General features: G+C 35.7%; 1 protein-coding gene across 6 annotated transcripts in view; it reads left to right on the top strand.

Annotated features, from left to right (window-relative positions):
- LOC106462495 (protein YIF1B-B-like) overlaps positions 1 to 7,606 on the top strand; it is a 22,318-nt gene extending 14,712 nt beyond the window's left edge. For all 6 annotated transcript variants that reach the window (XM_022389774.1, XM_022389773.1, XM_022389770.1 and 3 more), the window contains one exon: positions 6,420 to 7,606. In XM_022389774.1, coding sequence (XP_022245482.1) covers positions 6,420 to 6,596 — 177 coding nt within the window. In that variant the 3' untranslated portion in view covers positions 6,597 to 7,606. The remainder of the gene's footprint in view (positions 1 to 6,419) is intronic.
- The last annotated feature ends 3,397 nt before the right edge of the window (positions 7,607 to 11,003 follow it).

An 11,003-nucleotide genomic window follows, 5' to 3' on the forward strand; every position in this document is an offset into this window, starting at 1 on the left:
CATTCAATTGAACTAAACTATGCATGCCTATTTAAATATATTTACACATGGATTGTCTATATCGTATATATATACATATGTATTATTGATTCCTTCGGTGTATAGGACACAAGCAGATTTTGACATCTAATTTTGGGGTAAAAAAGTGTGTCTTATACACCGAAAAATACGGTAATAGAACAATATTTGGTGGGTTATGCATTTCCTAAATTGGTTTTAGTGTTCAGGAAAACTGTAAAGTGTTTGAGAGAGCATATTACACCAAAAAGCTTTCACTAATGTATGATAATTAAAAAAACTATATTATTACAAATACAAAAATTAGTTCTTAAAATAAACCACTTGCATTGATATAGACCATAATACTCGAATAAAAAATATAAAATTTCTATTATACGATGAAATTAATTTCCTATACGGTCTTATCTCTTTCACGCAAAGCTATCTTGATCTGCTTTCTGCACTCTAAGAATTGCTAAAAAACTTTCACGCTCGGTGCACCAGTCTATATACCCGATCAATTTCATGCCATTTTTTTAACATGTACATCTTATGTGACTACTCTCTACCAATAGTATTGTGCCACCTATATTAGCACAGCTAGCTCCCTCTGCCATTCCCACTCAATCCTCACTTTCTCAATTGGCACAACTTCATTTAGACATATGTTTTTTTTCACATGTGGCTACCATTTATAATTGTGCTTATTTACCATTTAAATTTTCTTTCAACAGTTTTCTTTTACTGTGTTTGCATTCAGTTGTTTCAAAGACATTTCCTTTTTTGCAATTGTTTCTTGTTTCCAAATTATACAAGAACTTCATATGAATTTGTGATTTGACGTATTGATTATGGTAGTGACCATTGCAGTCAACAACGCTACTGGTATGACTTCCCAGGAACCGGGTTCGATTTTACTTGCAGAGGAGGTACAGGCCTTAATTTGCAAGGAGCTTGATTCATATGTTCAGCCAGTGATTTCTTCTCCTTTTCAACCTGACAATGTTGCTGAGGAAGAATACAATCAAGGAGAAGACAGTTTGTACTCTCTTTTCCCAAGACTTTCTTATTTTGGTCTGTCACATTCTACACCTCTTCAGGAGATTTCACCTTCTACACCCTTTTTACAGCTGATTACTCAGGTTGAAGCTCGATGCACATTCAGTTTTTTCTGTATGCTCGAGACTAGGGTGATTTTGATAGTTTTAATTTTCCCGCTCTTGTTGCCATGCCTCCACATCATTCACTTTGATGGAGTTTTGTTCTTCTCCTCCTTTCTTCCTTTTGCTTCCAGATCTTCCAGTGGATCAGTGATAAGTTTTTCAACTTGTACACAGCTCAGATGCCCTTTGTGTGGTTTTGTCCATTACATGTGGGAGAATTAAGTATTTTGAGTCATCAGTGCTCAGACTTTGGTAAGTTAGATATTTATGTGTTCTTTGTTATCTAAGTTAATTTAGATTTAATATAAGCTAGATATTGATTATTTCTTTGTTTTCTAGGTAATTATATTTGCTTTACATGTGCATTATTATTACATACTTTGTACACTAGGTAAATTTTGATGTTTTGTCAGTTTGATATTAATGAGTACTTTGTTTACTAAGTATATGTAGATAGATTGTACTTTACATATCATTCCTACTAGAAACATGTAAATCGTTGTTCTATTTGAATAATTTTTATTCGTCATTGTTAAATATGTGCCTTATAATCTTAATTTTTGTCAGTGTATGACTAATTTTTTTCATTGCTACTTCGCTAACATATTTGTTTCTTTCCCATTTGTAGGGCTGAACTTTGTTTCGGCTACATTTCCTACATTTTTGATACTAGAATCAAATTTTTCTCCTCGTACTCTACAAGAGTTCATCCCCACAGTACCCACATCGTCCATTGTTATTTATAGCTAGAAACAGAAGTTAGGGCCCTACCGTTTGGACTAACTTCGGCTCCTTATATGTTTTGTCAGGTGGTAAGAACTTTTGACAGACATCTTCACTCAATAAGTCTATGCACTCATAATTATGTTGATGACTGGCTCCTGCTTGCTTCTTTCCATTCACAGTCTAGAGACCACACTCGTCTGGTCCTACAAGAAACAGCACAGGTGGAATTCCTGATATAGATGGAGAAGTCCATTCTTATCCCCCACTCAGTACTTTGTTCATTTGGGAATTATCTTCACTTTCAACCTCAGTTTGGCCCAGCCTTCTCCTCTTCATCTTTGGAATATGAAGCAAGCAGTCGACAAGGCCCTCACCCTACATTCTGTCATAGCTCAAGAGGTTCTATCTCTTTTGGGAATGTGGGCTTCCTTGGAAGCCTTCTTTCCCATGGGTTGACCTTGTATGCATTCCCTTCAGTGGACATTTCTTGATCAGTGGAACTTTACTCAGATCCCTGGGACCACCCTTTTACCCTTCCTTCCCCAATTAGGGCTGGCCTGGCTTGGTGGCTAGACAGGGACCAGACCACAGTGTGGGTTCCACTTCCTCCATCTTGTCTGGACTTACATCTGTTAATGAATGCATCTTTAGAGGGTTGGGGTTCTTACCTTGACACTTGGGAAATTTCCAGTCTCTAGTCGGTTGAGGAATCTTCTCTCCATATCAACATTTTTGTACTTATGGCAATTTGTCTTGCTTTGTCCCATTTCCTTCCTCTCCTGTGGAGAAGGATGGTTATGGTACACTCCAACAACTCCACAGTCTCTGTGCTTTCAGATCTTGGATCTCCTTTACTGGGCCTGCAATCACTACACGGTGGTCTTATCTTGCCATGTTCCTGGTGCCATGAATCTGGTTGTGGATCGTTTATCTCAACCCAACAAGATTCTTCCCATGGAGTGGCCCTCAATCCACAGATTTTTCAGTGGGTGTGTTCTCAGGTGGGAACACCTCATATCAATGCTTTCACCATCCACTAGAACACCAAACTTCCTTCCTTTTGGTCTCCCTTTTCACACCTGCTAACTTTGGGAGTGAACATATTCAGTCAAGATTGGAGGAGTCATCACATCTATGCTTACCCTCATATTCAACTCCTCCCCAGAGTTCTATCCCTAATCCAAATCACTCTGTGTCTAGTCTTCCTAATGGATACATATTGGCTGGTGCAACCATGGTTCCCACTGTTCTGACCTTTACTTATACAAACTCCCCCACTCTTACCTCTGTCTCAGTCTCTAGTCCGTCAGCCTCAGTTGGACATCATTCATCTAGATGTCGCCACCCTCCGTCTTCACACATGGCTTTTGTCAGGTCCACTGCCTCAGCCCAGAGACTGACTCCACGTGTTGCATCTTTCCTTTCCAGATCCATAAGACCTTCCATCTCCATTTACCAAAGGCGATGGTCTTCCTTCTGTTTTTGTCTCTTTGATGTGGTTTCCATACTGTCCACTCTTCCATACCTCATCTTTCCTAATTTTTCACCTGGTTGTTTGACAAAAGCTTGTCCACTTCAACTGGATCTAACTATCAGGTTGCTTTGTCAATCACCTTCCATTTCTACAAGTTTCATAAAGTTTTATATTCTTCTGTCATTTCACCCCTTCTCTGCTCCTTTTGGGTCATGCATCCTCCACGTTCCTATGATTTGCCTGATTGGGATCTCATTGTAATCTTTATGCCCTTTCCTGTCATGCCTTTAAACCTTTGTTGACATGTTCCATATACCATCTCTCCCTTAAGACCTAATTCCTTCTCCTCCTCACTTGCAGACATCATTAGTCAGATATTTATGCCATTAATGTCAACAGAATCCTCTACCATTCCACTTATGTCATCCTATATCCAGACCAGTTCTTCCTTCCTTCCTAAGACCTATGCTGCCCGTGAAGTCTGTTTGGCTTTCACACCCTTTTCCTTACCTTCCATCTTTCACCTGTACTCTCATTCTAATCCAGCTCGGCTTCCTTGTTTGGTTCACTCCTTATAGTGTTATGTGGCACATACTGTCCCCTTTCGGAGTTCACGTTCCTGACTTTTTCTTCCCTGAAATCCATCTGTTTCCCATGATTTATCTCTTGGGTCTTTCAACTCATTAAGCTAACGTATTCTGACTTATCCATGGAAGGTTGCCATTTCCATAATGTTTATTCTCATCAAATTCATCATATCACCATGTCTTTGGCTGCTTGCCTTTGCCAACTGGTAGAAGAGATTGTTCAGGCTGGAATGTGGACTATTCTGAGTACCTTTGTCACTCATTATCTGCATGATCTGACTGTATTTTCCTCAGGTGGATATTGTCTCCCTCCCAATGTGATTCTGCACATGTCTGTTTGCCTTTGACCTGGGTAAGTCTTATCACATCATTTCCTTTGTTTTCTTTTCAGAGACCCTCTCTTTTTTTGCTAATGGGATCTCACTCTGTGGTGTATGTTGCCTGATCAGGTACACTTTGCCTCAAACTCACACTATTTACTGGTTGCATTAAATGCTCACTGTAAAGATGGAATGTTCTGCAAGACCACTGGTGGCATGCCCAGTGGTATATACATATGTTTATCACAAGTTTCACTCCAGTGTGGACCATCACTCATGAACTTTCATGAGTAAAGCAGAAGGGAATTTTTGCCCATCCCTGCCAACCCCTTGATTGAATAAATCGGGGAGGATCTGCTTTTCAAAATATGGAATTGTGAACACCCATTGCACTTTCTCTAGTGTGACATTCTTCTGAACTCCCTATCGCACTTACTCCCCCACCCCATTTTTTCTTCCAGTGGAGCATGGGAGACCTTACTACTTCCCAGTTCACAGTTGCTGAGGGAGATAGCTGCACCAATATAGGTGATGTAATACTTTGGTGGAGAGTAGTCACATGATATGTACATGTTCAAAAATGGCATAAAATTGATGTGGTATATAGACTGGTGGTAAGTACCTTTGGAAATCCATTTCCAGTGTATTTAAAATATTAACTTTTATTGGTACAGATGGATATGTACTTCCCTATATTTTAATAAAACATAGAAAAGAAACTATGCAGTTCCAATAAAATTGTAGCCTGGAAATTCCTGGAAATGCTTCTCTGAATCTTTGAGAAACTTAAAACTATGGATTAATGTAAACAGTTTTTACAATTTGCTGGTATAATTCTATTTGGAAAACATAAGTTTTACTAAATTACAACTGAACACTATAATTTAGCCATTTTGTTTTGTGTATCATATTATTTTAAAAATTAATTGGTACCTAAAATAATGCTTAAACTTAGCAGTGACAATCCTGCCCTTCTTACTGACATCTGTGATAATAGCTAGACCCCAGCTGGCATTTTAACATAACACATCACATTAAAAAGACAACAAAGGACCTTTTGGTCCTTCTGGGCTGTTCTATCCACTAAATTAAAAAAAACAGACTCAAAGGAACTTTAAAGGAACACCAAATTTCTGTAAGAAAGCTAACTTCAAGGGGTAGTGTTAACATCGTTTACACTATAATTATGATTTGTTTTTAATTTCTACTGGTTAATAATACTTATAAAAGCAGATATGTTGTTTGAATCTATATCACCTCAGTGAAATTGGTTGACACCATTGTTTTGGTTTTTGAATTACCAGGTATTAAAAAAGAAACAGAAGAAAGAATAACAAGAAATTCAAACTTTTTGCAATGATATTTACAGACATTCCCAGAAATTGTGACTCAGTCATTACATAGATATTGTTATAAAAGTAAACACTTTATAGTATTGTAAACTTCTGATGACCTGTTGAGGAGATATTTAAAATACCATTTTGATGAACAATCCAAGCCATCCTTACGTAGGCAATGCTACCGCCTGCCTGATAATGTATCTAACTTTGGAAAGAAGAATTTATAATTTACTATATATAACCTTAATCTGGAATAAAGTATATGTTTTTGACCTTCAATATTTGTTTTTTGCTATAACTTTGACCTTTGCTTGGAATTGAATAATCATGTTTCTTGATTCTCTTGTCCATTCATTAGGTGCATCAAACATCAGTTTCTTTTTTATATAAATGTATACTTACATACATGTACATATGTAGAGGGAGATAAATGTACTTTGTGAATAGTTTATAAATACCATTTATCTTCTTTTACCGCACCTCTCACATTGCTTTCACAAAGGTCTTATGTTTTAATCATTGAAAAAAGAATTTCTCATTTGTTTTTTATTTTTCTGCTAGTCATCAATGATATCCAATAAGTACATGTATATTTGTAATTTATCTCTCACACTACATAAAAAAATTATATTTCATAGTTTGTTTTTTACATTCGTTTTTCTAAGCTTCAAATATTAATTTTTGGCTTAAGTAGAAATTTTGGATAATCAGTAAAATACGATTAGATTTGTAGAAGTTCATGTAGTTTGTAACTAATTGAGTCCAACTTTCTAACACCATCCTAAATTGATGTTCTTTCTTTTTACTAGCTAAGAACTCTCCGAGTATCACTTCTTTCACAGAGTACATCGGATCACTATGGAGGAGGGAGTCGTCGCAGTCTTTACCTTCTCCTTGTCTTGTGTGTAGTGCAACCCTTTATTATGTATTGGTTGACCCGTCACTTGGTTCTTGATGTTGGAGTGCAATCTAATGTAATGGAATAAGTTTTATACAAACACTTTTGAGAAATGTAATAATAATAAACTGTATAGCTTCCACACAACTCACAAATTTGATTATTGTTATATTCACTGTAAGAATTCTAATATACTTTTTTTTTGCAATAAATTTTTTAATTTGATACCAGCTCAAACCATCCAACTTCAAAACAACAGATATTAAATTCTGTGTTGTAAGAATCATGCTGCTTTGTATAAGTTCTTTCACATAATGATTTTTACAAGTCATCTATAACCAAAATCAACCTTGATTTTATGAAATCTGAAAATTAACAAGTAAATATTTAGCAATGTAAATAAAATTTAAGGTCATATCTACTTTCTTCTTTTTTTTAATGTTCTATATGTTAATTTGAATATTGAACATGCATGAAATCAGGACTTCCTCAAAAGAAAAAGTTCTTTTATTATATACCTTGCATTTGAACTTCTAGCCTCCTTCAGATGCAATGTGCATTTAGAGAATGCAGCTACTCTCTTGTAGGTTAAAATCCAAAATGCTTATGCCATTTAACACAAACACATGTCACTGATTTAGCTTCAAGTTGTTTCAAGTCATTATTCTGAATGGTTACGTGTTCTTTTTTGCATTATGGAGTGGTCTATAACTAGTTTGGAATGTTTTATTAATAATGAATGAAATACTTCCAGCTTTTATCATCTCCATATGCAAAAAATAAATTGTCTTTTTCATTGTATGCAAAGATATTTTGATAGATAAATGGAATTAGGTATAAGAAATTGCTGCAGACCACAAAAGTCACATTAGCATATACATTGTGTCATTATATACACTGTGGTTTATGTACTCTTGACAACACTTAATGTAAACGTATTACCTTAGTTTGTAGGAATTCACAAACTGCTCTTTACGGTACATTAAACGTAGAATCCCTTAACTTTTTACTTTTGCAACACCACAGGAAACAATTGTTTCTGATGTCAGTCACTGAGATAACTGGCAGAATTTCCAGAGATAATTACGAACAATAAAGCATCAAAGGAAAAAAATAGTTTTTTTTTCTTTTCTACCAACATCCAAATTGTATATGGTGTATTTTTTTAGGAGAAAAACACACTTCAAAATTAAGAATTTTTTTGGATCATGATTTATTTATTTTTGTACAAATACTTGTTGGTATAATCATTTATAGGGCCTAATATGCAGCCAAAATCTGTGGTGTTTTCTCCCTTCCCTCCTGAAAAATAGTTTATTACATTTCCATTGTTAGTTATTTCAGTCTGTGTGAACTGCCTACTTGTAACTGGAAACACAGATTTATGTATCATAATGATATGTTTTAAGTATTTTGAGAAAACTAATACCAAAAACAAAAAATACTGAACCAACAAACCAATAAAAAAAAAAGTTCAAATGCCTGATATGGAGAATATTTGGAAAATATGTAACTTTATTAAAGGCTTTAGCTTTTGATGGTGTGTCCCAAATTGATTATTTGTACCTTAAAGTTTCATAATGTAATGGATATTTTTTTTTGGTTGAGTTTGTGCTTTTGTGATATTTGGTAAAAATTGGAATTCAATGTCCAGTCCATTTAATGATGAAAAAGCATTTTAATTTTATGACTACAAGTTTCATGTAACCTTCATAAATAAATAACATCTAAGTAGAAATTCCACTTATTTGCTGATTTCCTCTTTAATACAGTTCTCTCATATTTCTAGTACTTCCTTGAAAAGAAACTCAAAATTTTCAGCACTGATCTAACTGGCTAACTAACTAACTCAATAATCAACCAAGTATCTTGTCTAGTCTAGCCTAATTTATGTTTAAAAAAAAAAAGCTCTAGTCATTAAAACATGCCTATCATAAGATATTAAAAATTCTTTTCAGCCAAAAACAATTCAAACGTCTAAAAAATAATAGCCTACAACACTGCTTTTCCCTGGATTGAGTATCTTGAACAATCCTGGTACTCCTGAAAACATTAGTACATAAAACTAAACTCTCATATTTAACTATAAAGTAAATATTGACAATTAACATCAGTATCCATAAATATAGACAATACAATCATTAATTTTGTCAAAAATGTACAAAATTTTGATTAACAGAACAAAATTTTCTTTCTTTACATATTTACTATCTCTGGACTGACAAATCTTTTTGATAGTTTTATGTGGTTTATGGTATGAAAGTGGAAAGACCTCTGGTCCTTTATCGACACTTGTCGCTGGATGTGTTCTCTCAGGTAGATGGTCAAGGAATCCACTGGTGGCTCCATATCTGATGATATTCTGAAAGTGGTCTCGACAGGTAATTTAGATTCTTCTGGTGATTATCTTTGGTGAAGTATACTTTGAAATTATCCAGCTGACTGTTCTCTTATCAGTATACTTTCAAAGACAATCACAGTGGATGACCAGTGGCTTGGACTGTATCACTGGTTCTTTTGACAGCACAAGGTCCTTCAAATCTACTTAACATTTCAGATAGGCCTCTTGTGGCATGGCAGGTTTATAGCCATTTACATCATGGTAACCTTTCATAATATAACTAATTGATCTAAGTCTTTCTTGGCTAAAGTCATGTAATCGATCATGATGTTCCCACACAGAATTTTGCTAGATGTTTTCTTCCCAAATAGAGTAAATAATACCCAAAAACTAGTACTCAGTTATATTACACATTGTTCTTTCATGGTTTCCACTTCTTTCAGAGATTAATTCTGTTTTAAATCTAGGTGTAATCTGGCCACCTGACATATCGGGGCTGCATCTCTAGTATTAACCTTGAGATATTTCACTTGTCTGGAAAATGTATAATGGTATTCCATGACTAAGTCAAGTAACCTTTAAATGAGGTGGTAAGAATCCATCATGTAAGGCCCAGCATGGCAAGGTGATTAAGGCAGTTGACTCGCAGTCTGAGGGTCGCTGGTTTGAATCCCCGTCACACCAAACATGCTCACCCTTTCAGCCGTGGGGGAATTATATTGGGACGGTCAATCCCACTATTCGTTGGTAAAAGAGTTGGCGGTGGGTGGTGATGACTAGCTGCCTTCCCTCTAATCTTTCACTGCTAAATTAGGGACGGCTAGCGCAAATAGCCTTCGTGTAGCTTTGCGCGAAATAAAAAAAACATCATGTAATGATTTGTACAGCTTCACATCTTCTAATGTTCTGTCCAGAATTGACCCACATTTCTTGTATTCATGGGCCTAATGATGCCAGTCTTAGTCTTCAGATCCATGTGGCTTCTTCCAACTGATAATTCCTCAGGTCAAATTGGAATGCTTAATTCTACTAGGCTTCAGTTACTACATTTATTCTTTATAAGTCCTGGTATGAATATTTCATTTCCTGGTGGCACAATAATTACAATTCTTGTCACTGGTAGTTGGACCACTGGCTTTAAAATTTTCATGCAGTGTAAAATGATTTTCTGGTCAAAGACTGGGAAAATACTTGAAGCAAGTCTGACATATAGTCTCTTACCAATATATACCTTCCTCAATTACCACCCACACCTCATGTGGGATACAGATCCTTCCAACAGTGAGGGAGACTTCCAAATTTCTTCTTGCTGGAGATTTATGACTATTTGCTTAAACTCACTTAAATTTACTGCCTCCACAACATCCGAAGGCAACCAATTCCAAAGGCCAAACACCCTGTTAGAAAAATAAAACTGTCTTAGCTGAAGATGACTCTTACCCCTAATCCTACTATTTTCAGTGTTAAGTATGAAAAACACCTCAATCAGATCCACCTTAACTCTTCTTTTTTCAAGAGAAAACAATCCGAGAGATTTCACCCTCTCCTCGTATGGCAATCCCTCCATCCCAGGCACCATACTAGTAACCCTTTTCTGAACCCTTTTCAACAATTCAATGTCTTTCCTAAGGTAAGGAGCCCAAGTCTGAACACAATATTCCAATGTGGCCTAACCAATGACCTGTATAATGAAAATATAGCCTCTTTAGATGTGTATTAATTATTTCCATAGATACAACCTAAAATCATATTTGCCCTATCACTAGCAATAGCACACTGCTTGGATGGCTTTAGAGACTGATCAACTATTCCACCAAGCAAGATCTCTTTCTTTCACGACACTGTTAAGGTTATTCCCGTCCAAATTATACTTATAATTCTAATTGTGATATCCCACGTGCACTACCTTGCATTTATTATAATTAAAACGCATTTGCCCAACTAATTAAACGATCTAGATCCTTTTGTAAATCGGCAGCATCTTCTTCACAGCTAGCAACACCCAAGATCTTAATATCATCTTCAAATTCAAGTAATTTATTTACCATTCTTTCATCATAAAGAGTGAAGGCTCTAAGACTGAGGTACCCCACTCTTGACATTAATCCAGTTTGATTGAACTCCATTTATAACAACCCTCTGCTTTCTTCCATC

Source organism: Limulus polyphemus, unplaced genomic scaffold, assembly GCF_000517525.1.
Source record: "Limulus polyphemus unplaced genomic scaffold, Limulus_polyphemus-2.1.2 Scaffold1182, whole genome shotgun sequence".
Classification (NCBI taxonomy): Eukaryota; Metazoa; Arthropoda; class Merostomata; order Xiphosura; family Limulidae; genus Limulus; species Limulus polyphemus.